The following is a 27,964-nucleotide window of genomic DNA, read 5'->3' as shown; positions in this document are numbered from 1 at the left end:
TGTAGGAGACTGGATTGTTTTATTTTCATGGGACAGATTCAGATTATGACCACAGTTGATTTTATAAACTACATACAAAAACAAATATGTACATCTGGCAAATGTATGTCAAGTTTGTACCAAAAACATAAAATTATACAAGTTAAATGATAAAGACCAAAAGAGAGGAGATCAAATTAAACTTTCCATCCCACAGAACAGTCATGACCTTGTGTCTTTTTTTTCCATGGAAAAAAAGCTGACGTACTGGCATCACACCTGGAAAGCTCTGAAATTGTAGCTGATATCAGCGTGCTGTGATGATGATGTGATGAATATTTACAGCAATTTAATAATTCATAGTGCTATCAAGTGAGGTACCTTTTGACATGAGAGATTTCAGCATCATTTAAGCTTGTGACAAGTATTGTCCTGCCTCAAAACATATTAGAAAAACATGCTTTTTAAAAAAAAAAAAAAAAAACTTAACGGTGCAAATTCATTCATCCGTGGGATTGACGCCAGCGCATCTACTTGACACCCACATCATGCGAATGACAAGATTTAAAGGAGCAGGACCAGATTTTCCCCTCTGTGCTTTAAGTACAGTCACACACTTCCAAGTCATTGACCTAAATGCAGACTGCATACTAATACACCGTGAACAAAAGGGAGGGGAAAAACAAAAGATAACATAAAGGAAATAAAGTTCTCTTTACATCCAACACTGGTACCAGTTGAAGGTACGACAATAAAAATAAAAAATAAAATAAAGACAGAATTTTATTTTGTTTTTCCAACAACGGCACAAAGTGATGAAGACATTTTCAAAAGAATAGTTCAATTTACAAAAAATAGTCAAAAGAAAGATTAAGTCTAGATAAAATTATTTTAGCCTCAACATGGTCTCAGTTACGCAGAAACTGAACAATATACTGCAATACAATTCAGCAACTATATTCAACTGAATATAGGCCTCTCACGTCTGCCAAGCATGCATGCAAGTGGAAAGATATGAGAGCAGTACCAAAATAGCTCTTACGCCCTAAATTCCACATTAGTGCTACTGGTCACAGCGACTGGAGTTCAAAAATGACGGTTTTCCAGGCAAGACCATTACCACACAAAGCCTGGAAATTAATGTGTCCTTTGCACATTTCCAGTAGTATTAAAAAAATAAATAAAAGAGAAGTTTTTTTTGGAGATGTGTAGCCTGATGAGTGTCCTGTCACTGCTATCTATCATGTCACCTTATGACACCTCTATCTACGCCCTGCCCAGTCATTGTGAGCCATTTAAGATAAGAAACTAAAATAAGGAAACTACAAGCATTCTTTCTTCCTTTTTTTTTCTTTAAGTGCGATGAGTACAAAATGTGCCACAACAGTTCCTACTGCTTTTTAAGATACTGCAGATATTGCTTTTTAATAAGCATCCCTCATTTTTCGTCTTTTGCTTCACTCCAAATAGATACTTTCCAATAATGGGAAGGTGAATGCTAGCTTTTTTTCATTTTTACAAATATACAGAACTCTTGGTCACATTGTTAATACCATACGGGTGATGATTAGCAGAATTATGAGCCATCACACTGATTATTACTACTACTGCTATGGGTGCAGTGAACTGTGCTCTCCTTAAAGTTTCTTAGCCAATCAAATATATTTTGACAGGAAATACATGCATGGCTGCCCACAGTACACAATTTTAGAGAGGGTTAGGTCAGTTTCATATCTTGCAGGGGTTAATCGACTGTAGTACCCAGTCATGGGGTAGACAGATCGGCCTATGTGAACAGTAAAGACAAAGGCCAGACCTCAGGATGGTATTGAGCTGTTGCTCTTAGGCAGCTTGGTTTTACTGGGGGCTGGGTAGTAGCGCTGCTCAGGACGGGCCTCTGCTACTGAAGAGTGCCCGAAAAGGAAAGTATGCTTGTTGCTACCACCATTGACCTTGTGGCTGGGTCTGAATGGTGGGGCCAATGCGGGTGGAGGGCAGGTGGAGGTCTGCTGGTTGGTGGAGGTAGGAGGGGGTGCTGCTCTCGGCACACCCATACCCTGAGGCCTTGACGCGGGGAAAAGGAAGGTGCCATTGTTGGTGTTTTGGTTCAAGTTGCTTTCAGTCCGTCTGGATTCAGCCATCTTGGAGGGTGGGTTCAGATCCGTGCTGGCGGATATTTGTGCTAGCTTGTCTTTGAGCTGCTGCACCTCCCGAGCTAGTCGCTCCACGGGGTGGGGGTGATTGGCAGAGACAGGGTGGGAGAACGCCTAAGAATGTGAAGCAACATGGTAAAGAGACTTAGGAACTACCACTCAACTCCTATATAATCTAGTGATCTTCAGTATTTCCTCTACTACTTAAATAGATCCTACTAACAAGTACTGTCTGTGTTTCCACAGCGTGATATTTTTCCCCTGTGCCACACAGCTCCTAAAAACACATTAGTTTATCAGCACTGTTTGTATTATGTTCCTTCTTTACCATGTACACAAACAGTGGTTTTCCAAATACTACTACAACAGCCACCTCATGACTGTAGTAAAATATTGCTTATGGTATTTGTTACCTAAAGTTTATCTGTATTCGTTGTATAGGGGCTGGGTGCAAAAACAGCGCAGGAAGGAGCTGAAAGTACTGACAAACATTTACTATGATATTGTTGATAAAAATTTTGGGAAAGTAACAGGATGTGTAATCATGGGTTAAATCATAGAGGAAACACTTGAGTTAAACAAAAACTCTGGATTTCCTCTTTTCTCTCTACACTGTTAACATGAGATGGGCTTTTAGCTGTTTTTCGGAGTTTTAACTGTTCCTCTACAGCTCCCCAAAATAGACGATTGCACACACCCACACAGGGCTCGACTATTCTTAACATCACCATGGGGACACTGATGTACGAACATCACAAAGCCTGTACCACGTCCATATTTGGAGCTGTCGATTGAAATCTCCTACTAATCTGCACATCACAGAGACTACGTCCTCAAACAGCCGTGTCTTACGAGTCAGACAGGAAGAGCACAGAAGAGCGGAAAGGCCTTTAAGAAATGTTGTGCGCCACATTTGACAAAAGAAATTCGGAGGATGTGTCCATTTGATTCAGTCAATGAAAGATCAACTTTTAGACACGAAAACCTGCAGATTTTAAATTATTTAGCCCATGATTAGTGCTGCCCTTCTGAATACTTGTACCAAATTCACATATATTCATTTCTTTACTTCGAATGAAGGTGTGCCCTTAGCAAACCATGTGTTTTTAACTTGTTCAATCATTTCAGATTTTATTCATTTTTCACCAGCTGTAGGTTTAACTCGAAACTTTGACTCTTGAAACTAAGGTGTGTGAAATGGTGCATTTCAAAAAGTTCAGACTAAGTTTCAGACTGAACAAATTTCTAAAAATCTAAATAACAGTTGTAGTTTTAAATATGGTGCAACTCAATTTGTTCTGTTACTCTAATACACAGACACATATTGCTTTTTGTTACTTTAGGGATAAAAAAAAAAAAGACCTCGTTGAATATTTGATTCAACGAGGTCTTATTTTTGGATATTTGATATTGTTTATAAGTCCTTTTACGTCACTATCAAAAAAGTTCTGACAAGTTTTTGCTTTGTTACTTCACCACTGTTCTTTTTATTACTACCAACCAACTAAACCACATACCTGTGCATGGAGCGCCCCACGGAGGTAGCACTCTCTCCACAGACCCATGCACGGCCACATTAGGTGAGGCAGCAAGGGCTCATAGGGGTCAAGAGGTCCTTGAGGTTGACAAGTAGATGTGAGGCCCTGGGGATACTCAGTTTGAGCCCAAGCTTTTAGCAGCCTCTCCAGGCCAGGCACATTCTCAGAGGATGGCGCCCTCCGGTGGCTCTTCTTGTAAATGCCCGAACTGCTGCTGCGCCAGGGAAGCAGGTTCACCGGACAGGAGAAGGTGCCTCGCGAGAGCAGGAAGACTGATCCGGGGATGGTGTCAGTCAGCTGTTAGACAGATGAGATGGTGTTGACAGAAGGTGAAAAGATACCGTTAGTTGAATTTAAGTCAAAAACTCAAGGCAAACGTAGCTGTGCTTTGCACTGTGCTCACCATTAGTCAGGAAATGTACTGCACTGAAGTTTTCATTTAAAAATAAACATTTTGCTTCCTTGTTTCACTGATCTGCATTTTCCTAAGTAGAGGGGGCTAATACATTGCTGGAATCACCTGATGGTAGGTTTGAATAGCCTTACTGTCAACTTGTTCCCAGGGAGTCCAATTTAAAACAGATGCCTGTTTTATAACTACCACAGGAGGACACAGTGTCCAAGTCATATATCCTGACACGGGCTGCTCTGCGGTGTCAGCCACTGTTTAACTAAGAGCTCCCTCCATGTCCACTAGAGGGTGTATTGCATTGTGTAAAGATTTGGTAAGCATACCCTGTGTGGTTCAGGGTTAGTGTTGAGGTTTCCATTGAGCAGCGGTTGGTGCGGTGGGGTTGGGGGGACAGGTTGAGTGAAACGGTCTTGTCTATCTTTGCTGTACTGCAATGTCCAGTCCCATACGGGGGGCAGAGGAGGGTCAGATGGATCTAAGGAAGAATCCGGATGAAGCACATCTCTCCAGCCATTGACTGGTGTGTAGGACTGTCCCTGGTTCTGGGTAGACAAGGACATTTGGTTATAAGATTTATTACTATTACTATTACGCATTTAAAGACAGTATTACTAAAGTAAATTATACAACTGCTACTCTGCTGTAGCTGCTACTCTGACCGACACATTTGACAGCAAAGCCTTCATTGGCTCTTTTCAGTCAGATGCTACCCCTCTCTGATGTCCAATACCTGGGAGCGTTTGCATCTCTCTCTCTGGCAGTTGGCCAGGAATGTGGAGAAGAGTGGCAGGTGGATGCTGTCGTGCAGGGCCAACAGGAAGTCATCTGTCAGTTGGAAGCGAGAGGGATACTGGGACCACAGCTGCCAAACGCAGTCCAGGAAGAGCAGGAAGACTGGGGCCTGTAGGGAGGGAGCGATGAAGAAAAAAGGCAAAGTAAAGTCAGAGGTGTGGAGGAAGAGTATTAAATGAAAGAGAATGGGGAAATAAGAAGGATGGCAGCAGGAGAAAGACGGACATGGTAGAGGAAGGGAAAGAGAGGGCAGAAAGGAGGGGATGACCAAAGAGATAGAGAAAGAACATCAAAGCCATAACCTTCATAACACTGTGTTTTTTTTAATGTTTCAATGGAACAAAACCGCTCATAAAGAACCTGGCAGACTAGTCAATGCTCTATGTTTTTCGATGCAAGAACTGTGAACCATGGCATCAACAAGTCAAAAGAATTACAAAGAATATGAACCACCATCAGAATCTACATGCTGAATAGAACTCGACATCATTTTACATTTTTAAAAAGCCTTTCCAGCTCTGCCTAAAGGTGCAGCTTTGTACTGGGAAGGTGGTATTTTCCAAACACACTGAGCTTTTTTTCCTGTTCTTTATTTATTTGTGATTCCTAAAATTATATAGTGTTGGTAGTGCAGTTTCAGCATTTTAAGCTTGACCTCTCACCTCCTCCTTGTCATTGTCATGGTGGTAGTTGATGCGGCTATAGAAGCGGTGGCCGGCTACCACCCACTCTTTCTGCACCAGGCTCTGGAAGCCATGCTGAGTCCGACAGTGAGGGTCACACATCACCTGCACAAGACTCGACACCATGCAGCTCATGTCCCGGTCCTCAGCCTCTAGAATGTCAAAACAGGGGCACATGCTGAAAAGGTCAAACGTTTGTGCCATTACCATTTTTGTAATTTACATCATTCTGCTGGACTAGTGTTACTTATTGGTGTGTCTTCATGACTGTATGTGACGAGGGTCTACAGAATCAGATCCTCTGAATGCTTATTTACTCCAAACATCAGAGATCTTTAGATCATCAGGGAACATTTACTTCTGTTGGCATTGGGACAGAACTAAGGATGACAAATACAAACGGCCAGGTGCAGACACAACAGCAGCAGGGAGGCTCACTGCAAATGAAAGTTTTTTAGGTTAGTATAATGAATCACTGCTGATTCAGCCAAATAGGGGGACGTGAGGACCGGCCTCTTGTTAGTTTCTTACAGAGGAGTGGCAAAGAAAGTAAAACACCAGCAGCAAACAGCCAACGTCTTTATGGGAAAACAGCCATTCTTTCAGTCTCTGTGGGTGATTAAAATTGCACAAAAGGAAACAGACTTCTGATCAAAAGTCAACGACAACCTAAAAAGAATTTTCAAATGCTACTCAAGGATGTTCTTACATTATCTTTCTTGTGTGTAGCCTTGGCCCTGGTACTTCGTTTCATACACAACAAACGCTGTGTATTGGCAGCTCAAGCCAGAATGGAAACCTTAGCATGTTTGTTTAACTTCCAGAGGTGAAAGGGAAAGACGAACAGGGGCCCTAGTCTGAAACTCCCCCTTCCTGTTTGTTTGAGTTTACTTGGGACAGTTTCCTGCTTCCTAATTCAACTCCCTGCCAGGAAGTGATCAGCTGACACCTCTACTCTACAACAAACAACAGCCAGCATCTTTGCGATCTTTGACCCTTTGAGTCACATGGTAAAGGTGACATACTCAGTCTAATGAAGGCACTACAACACCGGAACACTTGGCTGAGAGACCCATTCAGCACCTCACATACTGGGTATCCAGAGCAGGAAAATGTGGCTGTGGGTAATGGGCTTGTGTAGGATTAACAGACCTGCTGCTAGCAACAGTTCAAACCAACTGACTATAAAACAGCTCCACTGAACAATAACAACTGCAATAAATGTCTCTTGCATAGGCAGGCAGATAAAAAGAAATGGCTCTCTTGAACCCTGTGCACTAAATAGCATAGTAGAGTGAGACTTTGTGTATATACCATGTCAGCTACACGCTATAGTTTTTTAGGGTAAAGTGCAATATAATGTAGAGTTTCTGTGATCTTTGGTGCCAACTCTGTGTGTAAATATATATGTATAGTACATTTTGAATAATTGTATGTGTAGAGTCAGAGTGTGCTTGTCTGCTGCAGGGTGAGTCCTAATGTGGCATTAATGAGAGGAACGTGCCATGAATAATACATTGTTTGAACAATATGAGCCAGTGTCTGGAGTCATGTGACTCACCTTGCAGTGCCACAGTCAGGTGACCGCCACGAAGCAAGCAGGCTACCTCTGAAGCTTTCCTCAGACAGGACCTGGAAACAAGAGTGGCATGTTGATTATATGGAACAAGATATTGAAAAGCACAAAAATAAATAACAATAATTTTTTTAAGGTCACTGTTAAGCAATAAATATCACAATTCTAAGAAGAAAGTCAGTAAATCACTGGCTTGTGTGAATCTATCTGAGGCATTATGAGGTTAATAAAAATGAGGGAAACCTCTTGTCTTTTTTCTTGTAATATTTATGCATTTCTTAATCCTAAACTCATTCCAAGTGACCAGAAAGCTTAGTAGTGCTGATGAATTTCGAAGCTTTATTTATGTTTGAAATATAGCAGTGTAACTGTTTTGCAACGAGCACTGATGACTTTTTCCACAGTGGATGTTGGAGCCCAGGATCACAGTTCATCCGCAGGCAGTTAACAATTAAACATGACAATAACAGATCATAATTGAATGGTAAAAAGTACTGGGTAGGAACACCTGGTTTATTTTTGTTATGGAAGCCATGCTGGCTTATCAGAGCTGTTACCTAGTGTAGTCTAGCCAGTGGGTACCTTCCAGTGTAGATAACCACTTGTCATCAGGCATTGACACAGATGTGGAGATATCTGCAAGTCAAAGCAGGGATAAAGCTGATGACATTCACACTTCCCAACAAATGCACAAAACGCTTAAAGTATTTCTTCATATCTGCATATCAGATATGAAGGTACACAGCTGCAGACACAAAATTGGCAACAACGCAACTGTGAGAGGACAGTGTGTACTGCATTTATATTTCGGTGAAGACGTGATGTTCACTGAAACTATATCAGTCGCAGACACATCCTGTATTGTGAAACATTATCTAGCACTAGTGCACATTATTAAAACCATGTGTTCTAGGTCAGATTTCCCTTTTGCAAGTTATGTTAACAACATTTTAATTCTACAGTTTTTAAATAACTAACTAGAGTTATTGTTTTACCCAGAAATAAAGCTTATCTTAAACCTGATCTTTTTCAAAGATCAGACAGAGTAACCTGATTTTGCATAGTACAGTTCATTACATGGAGGGATTATCAAACCTTTGCACTGTTTATTGTTTTACTATAACTTTGTATGCACTCCTTGAGCATTCTGGTTACTTCTGAGGATGAACATTTGAACTAAAATCATTGTGCAATAAATACAATGTTAAAATAAAGTCTTTTTTTACTACTTTTGCTGTTTCAATGTAAGGCGATGCACATTTTTTCAGTTTCTTTTGTATTATAATACTTAAAACTGAAATCTACTTCTTACTGAAGAGATATTAGAGAGGCCCCACATTTGTTTCTGTTTGGTTTCTGTCTATCTGATGTGTTAAAAGTCAATGACCACGGTCGGTGATCTGACCAGATACATTGTGCACGAGTAGCTGTTTTTACAAGAGAGTATTCTAAGCTATTCACCCAAAAAAGAACCATGATAATCGGTGACCTTTACACAAAAGAGAGTGTGTGTGTTTGTGTGTGTGTGTGTGTGTGTGTGTGTGTGTGTGTCAGTGAGAGGATTGACCACTATGACAGAAGTAGACAAAGATGGGGTTTGTCATCAATGTTCTTACGCAACCACGGAATGTGCTGTGTGTGCTGTCAGGACAAAAAACCCAAAAACAAAACCTTTATAATGTTAAAAACACCAGCTGGTCAGAAGGTAACATGTATATATTATCTATTCTGAGAAAAAAAAACTGTAGGCACAGATCCAATCATATTTCTCTATAAACCATTTAATCACGTTTAAATCAACCACTTAAAACTCAAGTGCTTGATGATTGGTATGAGAAAATAACAGAGACGACGTCCGTACGAGCTGTTTTGCTAGAATTTTCATTAGCTTTTGATATTATGGATCATGAGCTTGTATTAAAAATGTTTGAATTAATAAAAATAAACTTATTTTAAATGTGTCTAGAACAAGCGGTACTGGAAAAGGAACAAATACCCTGGGGATTATAATAGAAAATAAGTTATCTTGGGGGAGAGGGAAAAAAACAAAAACAATCACTGGCCACTTTATTAGGTTCACCTGTAAAATGTAATACGATCCAATACGGCAGCTCTGCCATGAATCCTACTTTTACAATGTTATCATTTGTCAGGTTTTAAGTTTTGACCCCGTCATTCAACTTTAATAGGTTGGCCAGCTACAGTAAGTTATCTTTTTGATACACAGGGATTTAACAAGACATGCATCTGAAGGTTGGTTTTTTTTTGGTACCAAAATCTAAAAGATATTGAGCACTGCATGAATGGAATTGAATTCAATAGGTCTTTATGACCAGCTAATTCCAATTAAAGTGATATATGCGAATGTTTCATTTGGCCACTATTTTTGCCCTATTCATGCATTCAGGCTTTCATAAGAGTTTGTGTGTGGATGTTTGTGGTCTCGTGTCTCATTCTCACCTCCAAGACACAGGGCACGGAGGCGGCTGTGTGCCAGCTGGATGTCAGCCGGCGAGGGCAGCTCCTCCCCCAGCTCCACCACCACGCACAGAGAAGACTGGCAACCAAACAGGATCATCTCCAGATTTCTACAACAACAGCACATCCTGCTGTTAGCACACTTCTACGTACATCTGCAACAAGCCTGATTGAACAAGCAGCTTCTTTTTTTTGTTTATTCCAACCCGTTTTCTGATAGTTACACTCTAGAGACAAAACTACAATAACGATTTGTCATTTAGCAGACGTTTTTATCCAAAGCCCAGTATTCCCATAACTCTCAGCAGCAATGACTTCATGACTTTCTTTACTAATAAAATTGTAGCTATTAGACAAAGAATTCACCATTCAATTTACCTTTAATAGATATAAAGTACTAACAAAACGCCAGAGACACGCGAGTCTTGGGCGAAGTCTCAGAATGCACCTAAAATGCACTAAAACTTTTACAGGTGAACTTAATTTGACCTACTCTAAACTTTTGAGTGCATTGTATGAGTGATCTAAACCTACTAGACTAAACCCAAACCAGACACAAATGCTCTACAATTCATTGAGACAACAACAAGCATACTGTAGACAGACCTGATGTCATCCTTCTCGTGATAGATGTTGTTCTGAAAGCTGGCCATTCGGAGTAGATCACTGCCTCGGGGGTGTCGCCAACACCAGCGCTGCAACACAAAACACAGTTTCCTGCTCTTTAACAAATGCTTCATATTGTTTAAAGTCCCCCAGGGGGGTCACTGCTTCTGTGTGCACCTTGCAAAAATAGCTGGTCTCTGGAGTAGCAAATAAAAACAGACTATGTAGGAAAATCTTAAATATGTTACGGCATTGAGGCTGTAGGACAATCCCTTTTTTTTTTTACATGCACATTCATCAACCAATCTTAAATATGGTACATCAACACTCATTTAAGCGGCAGGTTAAATCTGAATACTACTGCCGTGCACTCACAGGGATGCGTCCTTCATTGAAGTGGGCAAAGCTTTTCTTTAGCTCGGTGTCAAAAACCTTCTGTGGAACCGCGATGAACCTAGGCAGACTGACAAGAAGAAACAAGGAAAGAATACCCACTTTTATTAAAAGAACACCAATAGTAGAGTGACAGCAGACATTGAAGGTCGCTAAGAGGCTTTATATTCCAAATGCTTCCAACATTCTTTACGTTAGCAAAAGACTGCTTCTCCACTATTCTCTTATCTAGAACTTTCAAGTAGATGTATGTGCAATTTTGATGTGGATACTATCCTCATTTTCATTTTCGTTTAAATATAACACTTAGTAGAGGATGTGCAGGGAAGCTGATACAGCAAGATTACATCACATTTAAGCTTAGATTAAAAAAAAATAAAAAAGACTGTGCATTTACAACATTGCATGTTTCCTTATTAAACACGTTGGGTGTGAGTTTACCTGGTGGACATCTCAAAGCGGTCATTAACTGAGCTGACCCTCCAGCAACTGGCCCCACACCTCTCCAGCTCTTGCTCCCAGTCTGCAGCCGACTCAAACCAGTTCATGTGGGTGTCTCGACGACGGTTGCTTAGAAACTGTTTCATTTCTGGAGGAAGTGATTCAACCATGTCAGCGCAGTATATGATGATATTGTAAGCTTTCATCTTTTTTCTAAACAGTTGGATCAACAATGGTAATTCAGCAAGGTAACAGTGACTCCATGGGCCAGATGTATATAAAAGACAATAATGCATAAGTAATTTTGTCATCATATTTAGCAAAATTCTCAAAGCCCTGGTTCTGCTTAATAAATAATCATGGAAATTAGCACATGGGCACAATCCACATTTCCACTCCCATAATTTATAATGACTGGAAACCGAATTGCCCTTAAACATAAGTTTGTCTTTACTTAAGGAAAAGGTTACTAAGCAGATCTACATGTTACCTAAAGTACAAAAGTAAATCCCCACTAAGAAAACAATTCATTTTAAAACAATATTGATTATGAGAAAAATTACAAAAAATGACAATTTTTCTTTTGTCCTTTCTGCCCATCCTGTGAGTTCAGGGTCGCCACAGCGGATCATTGTCCGCATGTTGATTTGGCGCAGTTCATACACTCTGTGCCCTTCCTGATGCAACCCTCCCCAATTTCTACCCGGGTTGGACCCGGCACTGCACAGCTGGGGAATGGGCTGTTGGGGGTTCAGTGTCTATTACAAGAAATTAGAGTAATTAATAATAAATGGGGATCAATGGTCAGTGAGATGGGGCTGATTTTGACCACTTTATGTGCTAGCAGGTAGTTAGCCCATACTGATAAATTTGAATTTGTAAAGTATTAATACTTATAATTAAAAGCATATTATTTTTCTATTAAAACCAGGTGTTGCGGTGGATTGGTGTATATTTTAGTTAGTTTAGTTTTGTACAGTTTAGTTTAGTTTAGTTTTGAACAGCTGATCAAACAAAACAAGCAATTGAAAAGCATAACCTTGGAGCTTGTGAAAGGCACTGTTCCCACTGGCACCACACGGTGCCCACACTTTACACTTAACCCCAAGGGCAGAGTTGAACCATAGCCTCAAAAATATAGCTAAAGTACGGCCATCTCTCTCTCAGAGTGACACAGAGAGACTAATGCGTGCGTTTATATCTAGTAGATTAGACTATTGTAACGCTTTCTTCTCTGACCTACCCAAATACCCCATAAACCAGTTCCAGTTGATTCAACACTCTGCTGCCCGAGTCCTTACACTGGTTCCCCTTACACAGATTCCATATTGCTTTTTAAATTCTTTTCCTTGTTTTTAAACCACTTCACGTCTTGCACCAGTCTACTTGTCTGATATGCTTTTGGTCTATGAACCAGTCTGTGTTCTTAGATCCTCTGGCACATTTCTTTTAGTATTTCCAAAGTGCAGGAGAAAAGCTTTGGTGGATCACCCCTTAGAGTATATGGTCCGAGCCGTTAGAAAAGTCTGAGAATCTCAGAACAACAAAGAGTCAAAGTCTTCTCAAGTTTTAATCATCATTCTTTTATCTAAATTAAATGTGTCAATTTGTTAATTTTTCATTGAGTATAATTTTTTATTCAATGTTATCTTTAATTTTCTCATTGCCTTGTAGTCTCATACTTCTATGTCTTATTGCCCTCATTTGGTTTGCCTTGTTGTGTCTTTATTTATTTTTTTGGCATTATTATTTGTTTTGATTGATTGTTGCATTATTTATCCAATAGCTGACAAGTCCCCCCTGCCTGGTTGTCCTTGCATAGCTCAACGAATCACAATGTGTTGTACAGCCAGACTCCTATTTCTCCATATGGAATGTAAACCGCCAGCCTCTTCAGGGCTGCGCATATTGTTTGTTTCGGTGTTTTCTCATTTTGTTTGAGATATTTTAAGTGTGTCTTATTAGTTGCATAACTGTGAACATGACAACATTACCTTAAATTATGATGGCCCAATCTATCCAAAGTTGAGCTCCACATCTTTAGTGAGCCTTTCATTAAAACTACTTGAAAGAATTCTGACATATGGCCATGGTTTCAAATTTGGTATTTTCACTATGTCACCACAGGGTAGAGGCTCTGTAATTTTGCCAACCACAGAGCTTTAAATGTCGTCTGTACAGAAACTATTATGGTCCCTGTTTAATGGTTTCCCTAGACATCTTCTGATGGCACAGCATGTGTTCGTAATTGAAAAATACAAATATTAAATAAAAAAAGGGTTTAAGTCGTGGGGAAATGTTTAGGGAGCATTCTGCCTTTAGAACTAGACTGGGTGAATGTGAGAAAAAAACGGAATCAAACTTTCACGGTTTTAGACATCAAGTACAGCACGTGACTAACACATTCACACAGCATTTCTGATTCATGTGGGAATTTTCTTCTCACTTTCACAAAGCTGTTATTTCTGGGAATAATTATGTCAGTGGAGTATTCAGAGAAAAACAGAAAGATAAGGTCAATAACTGAATCATTTTTTTAAGTCACTAATATTCAAAGCAGACAAGTGAGACAAAAGTTGTACCACATTGCAGCATGACAGACAGGATGAAAGGCTGTCCACATGAATCTACTCACCTACACTACCAAGGGCAGCATTCTGGAAGGACAAAACTGAGCCTGGTTTGAGCGGCTGGTAGGTCTTGGCGATGGTGTAGGTCATCTGAAGGCGGAGACATATTAAAGGTTAATATCTTGCAACATTAAAACCGCGCACCACCAGATAAACAGTACAGTTAAAGAAAGGCTGGGCTGTACTAGTCTGTATTTCAGATTGTGTCACACCTAGTCATGCTTTCAATGAGATAAACTGAATTCCTATATATAATTAGAAGAAGACACACACCTCTATGACCTGTGCGTCAGGAGTGAGGCGGTCAAACAGGAAGCAGATAACTCGCATGTCCTTACAATAAAGCACCAGCTCCTCTGGAGTGAACTTCAGTAAGGAGTTTGGGGTCACCAACTTAGTTCTGTTTGGCCCCACTGCAACACAGAGGGGAAAGAGATAGTAGTTAAACTTTAAAGTGATAAATGGGTCAAGAGCCAAAGAGCTACTTAGTATTTAGGTCAAACACATTCGTACAGTAGTGTGTGACCAAAATACTTTCCATCCTAAAAAGCTATTAACAGAATTGATTTCAGTAATTCTGTTTTAGTATCGATCCTCAGAGAGATGCTCATTGATCGTTAACGGCATGTTAGGGCTGTTATGCCCCTGAAACCTTTTCTGCTTAAGCCAGTTGGGTGCAATTTGAAATGAAGTAGCTCAGTAGGAAGTCAGCTTCCTACCCCCCCCCCCAAAAATAAGATGCATTCAACAGTATCACAGCAAAAAACACTGTTCATTTCACGGTGCCTGGACCATACATTTTCTGCCACGTACAAAGCGATCTCACTTGCTGCGAAGCTTTTAATCTGCCACAAATAAAAGCAGTAAAAGAAGTTTTTTTTTTTAGCTTTGAGAAAATTCTGTTCAATCAGTAGAAGATGAACATATTGGACCCACATTGTATCATTGGAACAATACATTCTTTCCAATTAACCAGCGATCTCACAAACGCATGCTGTTGCTGCAATCTATCAACAGGACGGGAGTTTTAGAAGATCTTTACAGCTCATCAAGAAGACAAAGATTTTCCAGAGAAATACTGTTTACATCACCCCCATCTGGGGCAAACATGCAGAAAGAATACTTTCTTCCAACAATAGAGAAATGATCAGATCAGGTTTTCATATGGTTAAAATGTTCCTGTTGATCAGATTATCAAAGGGTTATACCAACCCAACTAAACATATTGAAAATATGTCTGCGTGAGGTCAGTCTGTTCTGACTGAGTCACATGGGGCAGTTTAATGGGGCAGTTTAATCCTAATTGGACAATTATTCCGATTTTTCGTGGAGTATTTGGGTTTATGTAAACACAGATTGTAAGTAATACTAGTCTGCTGATTTTTAGCCGGAGCATAAATTAGCATCTATTTTATTGGCTGTGCAAAAGGGTGTGCGTAGGTTTTACCTACCGACCACAACTTTCTCAATGGATGCCAAAGCCACATCATGATCTCCTAGAAGAACTGGGTCTGCATTGTCCTGCAAAATTAATATTATTTTTTAAATATTTATATAACATAAACAAAGTTCTAGACAGATATAGATATATATATATATAGATACATACACATACATATACACTGGTGATGTACAAGAAGGTATGTGTGGGAAAAGACAGCATATGGAGGATCTAACCAATGACAGTAGGCCCTTAAATCATTATAGTCATTTAGAGGGACTTACGTCAGTTTTGGGACTGTCCTGTGGCACAAAGGCCACTCTGAAATGAGTGCAGAAGAGAGTCCCAGACAACCAACCTCTTCCTTCCCTGGCAGTCAACTTCTTCCTCACCATAAGAGTTCTCTGGAGTACACATTCACCTAGTGAGGACCGGGGGAGATGATGTACAGAGGTTACAGGATGAACTTTAGGAAAAGATTTTGCAGGCTGTATATATCAATTTACTAGGTTTTCACCTCTTATTTGGGTAAAATCAAATAACTGAGAATTTACAGAACGTCCTTGGGTGAAACTACATAACAGGAAGTGTGAAGATGGAAAAACAACACGCACTGAAATTAACAGAGGAGGCTACTGGAAGTGAGTGAGTAACTGCCCTTAAAAACTTAGGTATATCCTTAAACTTCACCCTACTGTTACATGTCCCCAGGCCATAGTGGTGGTTTTTGCAATAATGAGCAGGAAGATCATGAAATGTAAAAATATGCAGATTAAACCAGATTGGCCTGCTTTTAAATATTGAATAATGTTCCTATCACTTAAATGCCAAATATAAGTACATTACATGAGAGAAATATCAATGCAACACTGCATTTGTCTAAAGGGGAGCTTCAAATCTCAAATGGGAAATACAGGAATTGGTTTTAAAAGCTTTAATAAAAAACATAAAAAAGGCCACAACCCCGGAAACATATTTTGTGACTAATAGTATTGGTATGTTAAAATATGTAGTTTATTGTGTACAAGATTCTCATCTTTGGTTTGGTGGAAAGGCAAGCTGAAGGAACATCTGACATTCTAGGACAAAGATTCCTAAAACAAACCTTTTCACCCAGAAAAATCCCTTAAACACAAACACAGATGTGCATAAACAAACTGTGTGTCTGACACCAAAAGACAGACACACAGAGAGAGTAGTGAGGCAGCACATTTTATAACAGGCTTCTGCAGGAATACAAAGCCTCTTCCAGCTACACGGTGCGTTTCCATGGCAACATAGACCAGGATAGAACAAGACTTGGTGAAAAATGCCCTTTTTGTCTGTGAAAAGAGGAGCGTTTAGCCAGACACATGGCAAACCAAATGTTTTCATTTTACTCAAAAGACCACAGTAAACCATGGGGAAATACTGCTGCCTACTTGAGACCAAAAAAACAAATAAAAAAAAATCTGAAGAAAACACAAAATTCCTTTTAGGGTACATGTGAAAGGAACTAGCATGGCACTGAAATTGAAATTGACAGAGCGGTTGGGTTGAGCCCAGTCTCTGCAGAAGGCTGTTAGCTTAATGAATGTTTTGGTGGATGCCAAAGTACAAACAGGAAACAGTCATTTTTGCACATAAAAGAGTTGTTTATGCTCTTAGAGAAAGAAGAAGAGGAGCCTCTCTTTCCAAAACCATATTTCGTTGATTGCACAAGAAGCGTCTGAATCTGTGTTTTCTCTGTGGTTACACTTTTACCCTTTAGCCTTTAAAACAATGCATAAAAACCGTAGAAATTAAAATGAATGAGCACAGTAAGCACAAGTAAACTCTTGTTGAGAGCCTGTGTCTCAAAAGGACAATATGCGACTCATTTCAATACCTCCCCAGGGTGCAAACGAGCCAAAAACATTCCTGCAGCCTGCAGATTCAAGAGCCAAAAGACAAGTGGAAAAAGAGGACAGGGAACATAGGCCCGTGGTCCCATTTTTACTCTGGTGAGATTCAAGAAGTGTATGCAAGCAGGTTCAGCCCAGCGTGAGTCAGCTGGATAAGTGAAGGTGTTTACAGGACAGTTGTCCTTCAATCAAATTAAATCTTTGAAAAACAATAAGAAGCTAGATCAAACACGTTATGAGGCTGTTTCCTGTCCGTGACCCTGTGTGTGTATATGCCACTAATGTTTGGAACATTTTGGGTCATTTGTTTAGCGCTTGACTTTCGCTGTGGGTGTGGTCCACCCAGACCCACTGGATCACAGCCATTAAGAGCCAAAAACAAAAACTACAGCGACAATGGCAAGAAGAAAAAGATACCGCTCACCGAAGAACTCACCAAAATGCTACGTTGGCCAAAGGATTACCCGAGGACCGAAATACACCATGCCTTAACGCATAAAAGCTGCACGGTTTTACTCAATTGAAATCCAGCATTTACTGGCATTTCTTATCTGTATTTAAATAGCAAGGTCTCACATGGAGTAATAATTATTTGGCACATGTCAACAATTCACATAATCCAAATCCTAGAGGAAATTGGTTTCATTCAGATACTGAGAAGGTGTTTGGCTGGAGGGACTCATATGCTCGCTTCATTATATCCTCCCACAAAGACCTATTCTAGGGTGTTAAATGCACATATTCTGAAAGTTTTTTTTGTTTTTTTTTGAGTCACAGCAATTCTTATATGCTGTGAAGCATATATACAGGGCCTGTCTCTATAAAATCTATTCTAGATTACATGTTTGAGCTGTTTCTGTTACTGTTGTGGTCAGTGACTTGGATGTGTGCAGAGAGAGGCCTAAAGAATCAGCCTGAGAAAATACAGCTGAGAGACAGCTGAACCACATGCTCAGAGGCTCCAATTTATTTGTTTTCATCCACATTTGTTCCTCATTTTCGTCTGGGACGCATGCGGAGCCAAAGGTTTCTGCTCTCCTAAATCTACTGTGAGAGACAGTGAAGACAAAGCACAGCTTTTATTGGGTTAAATAAAAGAGTATGGATGTATCAGTGTTAAATATCCAGCAGTCAAAGACGATAGTTTCTGTTTAAAAGAAATACGTAATCTGGCCTTCAGCAACTGTAATATGTTGTACTGTGCCCAGTTACGGAGAATATCTGTTTACCAACGTTAGTGTGGATTCATGTGAGCAACATCATAAAAAAAAATGAGACACCATTTCAACAGGACACTAAAATTAGGTTACTCAAATAGACTTCGCTAAACGTGTGCACCTTAATCAGTTTGTCTGTAAAGTTGCTTTGCTGTTTGTCCAGCTACCAAACCAGCCATATCTAAAGGCAGCTTTTAACAATATCATATTAAGATCATATCATAAATGAACACACAGAAAATTCTTATTTTGCTTTTGTCCTTTAAGACATAAAAAATGCAAAATGTTCCTTTAAAGTCACTTAAAACAAATAGAATTTAATATCAGATATATATATATATTTTAAATATAAAGATTGAAATGCAAGTATGTAAATATCAATGTCCTGGTCTCTTGTCCATCAGTGAATTAAGGTATAAAGCTGACTGACAGCTTTTAAATCCCACAGTAGCATAAGACTGGGGAGAGAGGGGATTTTGAAGTTTCTCTGAAGGGGGTCCTGGGCTCTATGCACTGTCTGTGAATGGACAGTATACCCCCCCTGCCCCACTTGCACCACTGAAAAGGTACATGATCTCCCTGTGGCTGCTGGAGCTGTCCCAACCGTTTGACCTCCCACAGGCCGACTAAGTTTCCACAGTCCTGTGCTCTGGTGTCACATGAGAACACGGTGCATGTCGCTTGCTGCCCGTTAACTACTGACAGAACGGGACATATTTCGGACTCTCTAATCCAGATCATTGTTCTCAAATTGAAAATCTATTAGTTTGAAAACACATTTACAGGCAATTTAAATACAACTTGTTACCCTACAGCATCATGGTTAATATTAATAGGAGAATGCAAAATTCCACTTTAAGGAGAGTTGACAAATACCCAGGCCGTGCATGAGTGTATGCATGTGTGCATGGGACTGGGAAAAAGGAGAGTCTCCACTGGTGCAATATGAGCCCTTTCACTTGGTGTGGTGACACTAACTGGTGACTCCTTTGTGTCTGAAAGTGAACTTGTACTCACAAATTGTCTCCACAATTACTGAGAAGAGTGTGCCCACAGCCAAAGGATAGATTTCCCTGCTTGAAATCCAAATCTATTTTTGAAAAGATCCTAAAATAAAATGAGCGGCTACATTTCAAGCAGAATGATAACAAGTCATTTTAGCTTACAGAAAGTCTCACCGGGGGGGAAGAAAAAGAGAATGACTATTGTAAAAGCCTAACTAGATGGGCAACACACATCTGTCTCCCCTTCTCTCTTAATATAAGACAGGTTCTCATGGATAGCTGTGTTTCTAATCTGCATGGAATGAAGGTGGAGAAACAGAAAGAAGAAAGAGAAAGGTACGAGAACAGTAAGAGGGTGTTGGACGGGGAGATGAAGTTGAAAGCCAGCAGGGGGAAAAATGTGAGGTAAAGACCATCAACATTTCACAGAGAAATGCTAACAGCTAAGAATAGGGTCTCTGTGTGTGCTGTCAAGGGCCGGCAGACTCTGGAAAGTATTTGATGAAAACACACTGCTGGAAAACAAATTAGACTGGCTAAGTGAATAACATAAGGAAGGAAGCATGTGTTTGTATGGGTAGGTGAATAATAATCTGTGTGTGTGTGTGTGTGTGTGTGTGTGTGTGTGTGTGTGTGTGTGTGTGTGTGTGTGTGTGTGTGTGTGTGTGCGCGCGCAAGTGACTGCGACATGTGCATTTGTGTGTAAGAAAGGTCAGCAGAAGCCCACAAGATTCTACTTGTTTTAAAACAAAAGACATAAACAGGAAAAAAAAGACACAAGGACACACACAGATTAGTCATAAGGTTGAGAAACTGAAAAGAGTCCAGGAATCATTCCTACCTCATAGACTCCTTGCTAAAACACACATACACACACGGACACTTAATATGCAATGGCGAGGAGTTCTGTGATCAACTGCTGACATGCAGCATTAAACATTAGCCTGTCTTAGATCTATGGATGCTATGGAGTGATGCTGACACAAGAAAATGAACAAGTTAGGTTGTAAGATCAGTGATTTCCCATGGCCCTGGTCTATCCAGTGGGTTATCTCTAGGGTTGACCTCTGTTAAACATAGATTTAATTAGACATCAATGTCATGGCGGCTGCATTACTAAACAAAAGGTTTAGAGTCAAGAACAAACCCAGTAACAGGTTGAGGGGCAAAACAATTAATTTTCACCTGTAGCCCATCTTAGAGGTGCAGGACAGTGAACACATGGAGACCTAAAACAATAAAATAATTTGGGATTTGTTTTCAGAAAATGATTTTTTTTTTTTTAAATGTAGGCACAAAAACTTTAAGAAATGTTCCCATTAGCAGTAACTATAGTACAAATATACAGTATGTATACACTATGATTAGCCCTGCCATGTCTAACCTGTAGCCATATGACACAAAACAAAGATGTTCCGCGTTAGCTGTTTTACGCCATCGTTGGCAATTTTTTTCCTAAGGTACTGATTTAGGACAATGACACACAGTTTTGGAAAAAACCTCATTATTAACATGAACATTTCAAAACACAGACACAAATAATTGTAGTAGCTTTTTTTCTGCCCAGTGGTATTGAGTGTCGATATTTATGGTCCCATGGATTGTCAAAAACAGAAGTTTGGTTTTGGTTCTAATAAGTTGGCTTGAGTCCGAATAAATCATAATTATAACCACATGACTAATAATCTTCTGAAAAGAAGTTCCCTCTCATTAAGGAAGAACTTTACCTGGTAGACAGCGTAGTCCAAAAACATCTCGACTCCTTGTGTTGAGCCCGCTCTGACTCAGCATCCTCTCCTGTAACAGAAACACAGCTCGCATCAACACTGTTTAAATCTTCTTGTTCCCAAAGTTAAAATGAGTTGCCCTAAAGTAATAGTTTCATGTTTTAGGAACTTGCTTATTTGCTGTCTTGCCAAGAGCTACTGTATATCATGAGCAACACCAATTGATTGTGTGGCTTTTAAAGTAGACCGTGAGCTTAGCAACCTCCTAGTATGAATCAAGAGGAAAGAGCTAGTCTGCCTCTTCCCATAGGAAACGTAATATGTCTAGCAGCACCTCTAATGGGGACTGAATCAGGCGTTACACCTTTTTTGGTTCCTTTTTACAAAAACATAAAATATCAGGCTGTGATTTTACAGCGCTAGTAAAGTAAAACTAATATCTCAGCAGAATCCATGTTTTATTCACTACACCTCACAAGAACCCAAAGCAGTGTTCAGTGTTCAGAAGTAATATATGTTAACCTACAGTTCTCTACAGACTTTCAATTTTTTACAAATGAATTACAAATCTAGACTAAACAGCATGGACAGAGCCGTATGTTACCTTTGCTGTTGTGGACTATATTTGAATTATGGGTCTGCCTGCTTCTCTCAATAGACTCATTTTCAAAGACAAAGAAACAAAGCCAACCACACAATGCTCCATGATTCTTAGTTTCCATGTTGCTCTTCCGTTTGTTCTTGCTTTTCTGCAATAGTCCTGATGTCTCGCGTACTCCAGTCTACAAGCTGGATCCAACCCCACAGAGCCACAGAGGTTTCTATAATCAGACTGCATGTTTACTACCACATATGCTTCCACTTATAACTTTGCTGCTCCCCCCCCCCCCCCCCCCAAGCCTCTTGTAAAAGCCATTTACATTTAATGGCTAGAAATCCCATAATATGCTAACCCTTGCAATGTGAGAAGACGATGTGATTATACAGGTGGCGAGCGATCGTTATAAGAGTAAAGAAACAGTTAGGGCCCGAAGTTAACATCCAAGAAACCTCTAAATTGTGGAGCCTCAAACTTCTCTCTCTCAGCAATTCTGGCGGAGGTGGCCCACAATGAAACTATTAATCTTTGTTTTATTTAAGGCAACGGCTTTATCACGAAAGACCTGTATTTCTTCCGAGTCAGCAAGGATATGTGTACAATAACAATGAAGCCACTCAGCTGCTAATGTTATGCCAACAAGCCTGCAGTGTGGCGAGTTCTGCGTTAGTAGCCTTTGAAAACCTGAGACTTTAGACATGAGGCCCTTCATAGAAAAAATTAAAAACAACAGAACATTTAACAAAAAGGGCCTTAGCTCCTTGAAGAGATAGTTGAAATCACATTTATTTATAGCTGGGTTTTTTTTTTCCCCTTATCATTTTAGAGCATCTGAGCTAAGGCTACAATGATAGTATATTATCAAACACTTTTATTTTTAGATTTACTGGACCATTTTAGTCAATCATGTTATATAATGACGCTCACATTTTTTTTCTAAAGAGAAAAATGAAGAGCACAAGAGCTGATAATCTGTTATATAACAAAGAAACCTTATATAACATTAAACCTTTACACTTCTATGCGGACAATTCTAAAATCTGCTTTAAAAATGTAGGAATAAACCAATAGCGTGGAGTTCTCCTCTATATTTCTAAGCTGTGTTGATTCCTTCACAATATTATTAATAATCAGAAAACTCTGTGTTAACAATACAATTTATTATTTTATGCCAGCACCCTAAATATTTACAAAACTTAGTTTCTGCCAGGACATTGTTCTTTTTTTCCCCCCCATCTGGTTTTAAAATGCCTTATGCTTTCTTTTTGTCTCCCCATCAACACCCACAGAAAACCCACAGCTGAATTCCTTATCCCCTTTTAAGAACATCAGAGGATTTTCATCAGATGCTGCTTTGTTAGTCCTTTTATGAGTCTTCTATCTTAGAGCTGTCAATTGAAGTTGTAAAGACTGACACACTTGTGCCTCGGTGTCTTGAGCCAAGGGATCCTTAATAGATATGAGCACAATACTCACGGTCCTGTGTGTATTGTGTGCTACTGGTACTCAAGTGCAGACTGAGCCAATTAATGTAATAAAAGTGTGACATGAGCAGAGCTCCGTCAGCTACACAAGCAAAAACGCCATTTGTAGCTGCAATACACGTGATAACTCAAAAAGGTCTGTGGTAATCGCAGTTATGTGAAATGCCTTCGCTTGCAAGCTTTGCACTACAGAGGACAAACAGAGATAAAGAAAACTGACCCCCCAAAAAACAAAAACTACTTAAGATGGATAGCACATTTCGAGTGCTATGTTTTTACTTTGGCTTTCACTGTGTGGCTTCAGCATCCCCATTATATCACTTTTATTGACTCCTTCTTACCCATGCTGCTCCTCTGCCCCATTTCTACCCCCCACCCCCTTCATCCACAGGGAATGCGGCCAAGGCTTATTGCAGTTTCCATTGCTCATGGCTTCCCCCTTGCTACTGCGACCACACTTTTGCAGCAAGGAGTATGGGTGTTCCTGGGTATACAACAAACTTGTCTTTCCTTAAAGAATAGGCAAAACATATGGAGTAAGTGGAACCCTTTTACGTCCCGTCTGTATCTCTTACGTTTTCATGTCTTATTATCTCTAAAATCTTTTTACATGTACTCTGATGCTGCCCTAACCCCAACACTGTTAAAAACCAATACTATAATAGTAGAGATACTTTATTGTACTGAGAATCCAAATACACTGTGGGCCATTAGCACCAAAAGCTATTTTTATTAACTGCTACCAAATTATTCTCTGGTTGATCCTTGTAACACACACACATCTTTCAGCCACTTTAAACTGTACCTAAAAGAGCAATAGCTCATTTATTAACATTGTGATTCTATTTTCCTCACTTGAATCGGGTCAGTCATATGGCATTGTAAACTTTCTTGGATGGAAAAATTAGGACACAAAATGGGGCTTACTTTGACGTATTTCCACAAACTCAAGAATAACTTTGGAGATTTTTTTTTAAGCAGCAGAACAGCAGAATCTGTGCTGTATTCACTACATCAGAGACAGAAGCAAAACCCCAAGGGCAAATCAAAAGGAAGGAAAAAGTTCCTTGAACCCAATCGGTTATTCACAGTGGAGTCATGTCCTCAGTGCTTAGTGTAGAGTAGTGTGTGATATTGAAACAACTGAAATACGCATTTTGGCCTCAAAAGCAAAAAAATAAATAAAAACTACAGCAGAAACAAACCAATTCCGACATAAACGGAAGTTAATAAATGAATCTTTAATGAATTAGGAATTCTAAGTATTTAATATAAAAACTAAAAATGGATGCATCGCACTATAGTGAATATTCAGCGTAACTGATTTCTCTGCAAAGGCTGCGAGAAATTTGTCTACTATGGCATTGGATTTTATTCTGACACGTTCTCTCACAAATGCCTCAGGGCATGGGAATTTTTACAGCCTTGTTTGCCTTCTCGTCTGTTCTCCATTGATACGCTAGAGACGCACAGCAAGGAGATAATTGCTGGCTTTTTTTAACGATGTCTGTGCTGCATAATTTGCAATACATTGGCTCAAAAAAGTAAAACTTTACGATGCAGCGTAAGGTCAATGCAGGAAGGTCCAAAGACGACCGGAAGCCGAGTAAGGCAGTATTTGCTTACAATAGGTAGATGACAGTTTAACAAGAGCTTACAGTCATGCTACCATCTCTATGAGGCTGTATTTATGCAAAACAATGCATTGACCGAAACCATTAACACCGGCATTATAACATAGTTAGCACATACATTGGAGTTTACTATAAGCAAAACCTTGTAACGTTGAGCACGTTATCCTGCTAAGATTTGCCAATTTGCTCTAAATACAAAGTACAGCTAATCAGAATGTTTGAGTTTTCTGATCAAAAAAAATGTAACTCCCTGTCAGTGGAGTCCTGACGTATTGGTTTCCAAGATTTTGTCTTTTTAATGGCAAGATTGTTGCCTAATGGATAAATCTCCGTGTGATTAAAATGTCATATGCTTGACACCCACAACAGCCAGCATTGTCCGCCAACCTAATATTGGCTCCACTCAGCATCTCTAGCCCACTTACAGCATGAACGTAAGCCCTCTTAAACTGCAAGACACCATTTTTCGGGATAGAAGTTTCAGCTAAATGGCATCAATGAAATTTTCAGTGTCTCTCATATGCAATGTTTTTCTGAGACACACCTGCTCTGACAGCACAGCTCTCAGGAGTCAGATTATCTGATGCATTCCACACACTCCAAACAGACAAATGGCCCAGCCTCTCAAGATGCAGCCCTTCTGCTAGTGAGTAGGGCCACTGGTAAATTATCACCCACTGCCAGATCGATGAAGCCTCTAACGGGAACATAAATCTGCTCTGGTGTTGAGGGACCATTGAAGTACCTTGTTTAGGCAGTGCATATGTCAGCAGTTCAGGGCTTGGCAGTGAATATTGGCGATGTCTGGGTCCTTTAGAAGCAGGTGTGGGTGCCACTCCCATCAGGCTGGGATCTTCAGCCAATGTGAATAGAACACAGACGATTCCTGACATTTTTGCTTGTACTGTGTACCTTTCATGTTGAAAGTTTCAAAGCTGGCTGGGAAGTGCAGATAGAGTCAACTCAGTGGTAACGACACAGCCAAAATAAGACTGAATAAGCTTGCTGCCCTGCCAAGCAGGCGCGAGCATCTTAATAAAGCATCTGTACACAGTTTGTGATTAGAGCAGAATTAATACTTTATATTCAAACTGCAAAGCCTTCCAGTCCAGGATTAAGTCTTGTAAAGCAGTTTTAACACATGCTCAACGCAGATAAACCCACAAGAGTGCGTGGGTGGCCTGTGCACATAATCTACCCAGCCTACTATTCCACATTACCATATTTTCAGCCCTGCCACATTCTCATACGTGAACACGTGGGATTCCAGTGGTGGGGGGGGCCATGATCATTTCTGTGCATCTCATTGTTGTGATCATTTTCAAAGGCCCTCTTCCTCTCAGCTGTTGTCTCCATGGTGACAGCCAGATGTTGTGCAGTGCACATTACCGCCCCCTCCACATGAATACCTCGCCCAGGGGCAGAGTAAAGAGACATCTGTTACCGTTTCACCCTGCGGCTGCTGAAAATAACTGGGGAGAGACAAAGACTCTGCCAATCCAGATACACATTCAAACTTTGTGTACACTTTGCTTTGTGCTGTCTGACAGACTACTGTCCCCTCAGGTGCTGCTGAACAGAGAGATTATTACTGATCTTCTGAGACGCAGTACAACAGGAATTTCACCCGGATAGCAATTCATAGAAAAATTATATGGCCTATAAATCAGTACACTTTGGAGATTAGAAGCAGCTGCAACTGTTGACAACTTTTTTAGTTCCCAGTTCTCTGGAAAAGGTCAGGGAATCCCATAAAACTTGTGAGAAGAAAGTGAGAGTCACAGTCACCCCCCATTCAGGGGCTTTTAATAAGCCATGCATTCAAACACACTGTAATTATGCATCTACTAGGAGTTGACACACAAAGAAAACGGAGGCTCTATGCAGCCTAGTAAATACTGACAGCTGAAAAGCTGCCACCCTGAGACAGATCACATCCCGCTCTGAAATGCCTGCAGAGGGATGATCTCCGTGGAGGAGCCGCAGGTTCATAGCGAAATCAGCCTGCAAACCCTGGTTGTATATTTATATCTCATATAGATCTATGTGTAGCTCTGAGCTATTTCTGAATTGTGGCCGGTGTTTCCTCCATCACGGCAGTGGCTGCTTCCTGTCCTCACCCGAGAAGTGTTGATGAGCAAGTTACAGCTCTTGAGAAAGCTAAATTATCTGCTGTAATACGTGCAGAGACCTCACATCTTTTTTTCTTTTTTTTTTTTTTTTTGGATCGACCTGCACGTCATAATTTCAGTGGAAATTATATGGTACCACTCAAAAGCTCCTTTATTTTTTTTTCCTCTCCCCACTGTGCCAGCTCAGAGAGGATGGAAAATGACTGAGAGATCCGATGACAAAATGTCCAAAAGATGCACAAAAAGGGAAAAAAAAATAGCTTCGCTGCATTTTCATGATCATTAACGTTAGAATTATTGGCATTTTGGAGCAAAAACACAGTTTAGCTAGGTTAGCTTTCGGCTTCGTTAATGTACTCACTGTTTTTCTAAAATAAAAATAAAAAACTAAATAAAAAAAAAAAAGAGTAACCCATCTCAAACAACCATTTATACGACAGGGTTAAATAGTTAGTGGTTTTCTCTTAATGGAGCTAGTTAACGTTAGTTAGCATGGGTTAGCTTCTTAACCGTACCTTACCTTGATATCTGGGAGCATTTGTCTCACTTTGAACGTGGTTTTGGATCCTGTCAACATGGTTAGCGACAAACCAGAAGCCCACTTAATCCAAAGAAGAAGAAAAAGAAAAAGAAACAACGCGTTGTAACAAGCTAACGGTCGCCTGGTCAGCGTTCACCTCTTTTCATTTTGAGCCGATGAAAAGCGTCAAAAAAACCGGGGGGGAGAAAGTCCAGTGTCCGCCGTCGGTGAGCCCCTATCGCCGGCTACTACCTCTGAGGTGCTCGCCGTGGGTAAAGCAAACTAGCGTCGCTCTTTTCATCGCTGTCGCCACTGACAGCATCCGTGTCCCGGCCACACGCAACAAAGAAAATAAGAGCACACCCCAGCTGAGAAGTCACCGGCTACTAACGGAGAGCTGTGTTCTCCGTTCCCTTTCTTCCCATTACGTTCTATTTGTTTGTTCCTTCGCCATAGTGAAACACATACTGACGGGGGAAAAAATAAAGAGGCAAAGCAGCGGTGGAGCTTCTTAAAGGGACAGTACATTGTGGCCCATGTCCCGGAGTGACAGTGAAACACACAAAAGGAGGAAAATAGTTTTTCCGTTTCTTTCGCCACGCACCTTGAACTCACCACCACGCTGCATCGGCATTTAAACAGA

General features: G+C 40.2%; 1 protein-coding gene across 2 annotated transcripts; it reads right to left on the bottom strand.

Annotated features, from left to right (window-relative positions):
• Positions 1 to 27,845, bottom strand: mtmr11 (myotubularin related protein 11). 2 transcript variants are annotated; one of them, XM_067509321.1, is made up of 17 exons: positions 27,322 to 27,845; positions 20,954 to 21,023; positions 15,407 to 15,543; positions 15,133 to 15,202; positions 13,955 to 14,094; positions 13,687 to 13,771; positions 11,052 to 11,199; positions 10,593 to 10,680; positions 10,218 to 10,306; positions 9,594 to 9,721; positions 7,691 to 7,769; positions 7,119 to 7,189; positions 5,537 to 5,709; positions 4,813 to 4,983; positions 4,406 to 4,624; positions 3,650 to 3,967; positions 1 to 2,246 (listed from the first exon to the last, which is right to left on the bottom strand). In XM_067509321.1, the coding sequence occupies exons 1-17, from the start codon at positions 27,376 to 27,378 to the stop codon at positions 1,797 to 1,799; spliced, it is 2,493 nt and encodes an 830-aa protein (XP_067365422.1). In that variant the 5' UTR covers positions 27,379 to 27,845; the 3' UTR covers positions 1 to 1,796. The 2 variants fall into 2 exon arrangements, with proteins under 2 accessions (XP_067365422.1, XP_067365423.1); XM_067509322.1 differs by lacking the exon at positions 27,322 to 27,845 and adding an exon at positions 21,558 to 21,579.
• Positions 27,846 to 27,964: the final 119 nt, after the last annotated feature.

The sequence above is a fragment of the Channa argus genome, chromosome 7, assembly GCF_033026475.1.
Source record: "Channa argus isolate prfri chromosome 7, Channa argus male v1.0, whole genome shotgun sequence".
In the NCBI taxonomy this organism is placed as follows: domain Eukaryota; kingdom Metazoa; phylum Chordata; class Actinopteri; order Anabantiformes; family Channidae; genus Channa; species Channa argus.
The sequence above is the reverse complement of the archived record's forward strand: the minus strand, read 5'-3'. Positions and strand labels throughout refer to the sequence as shown.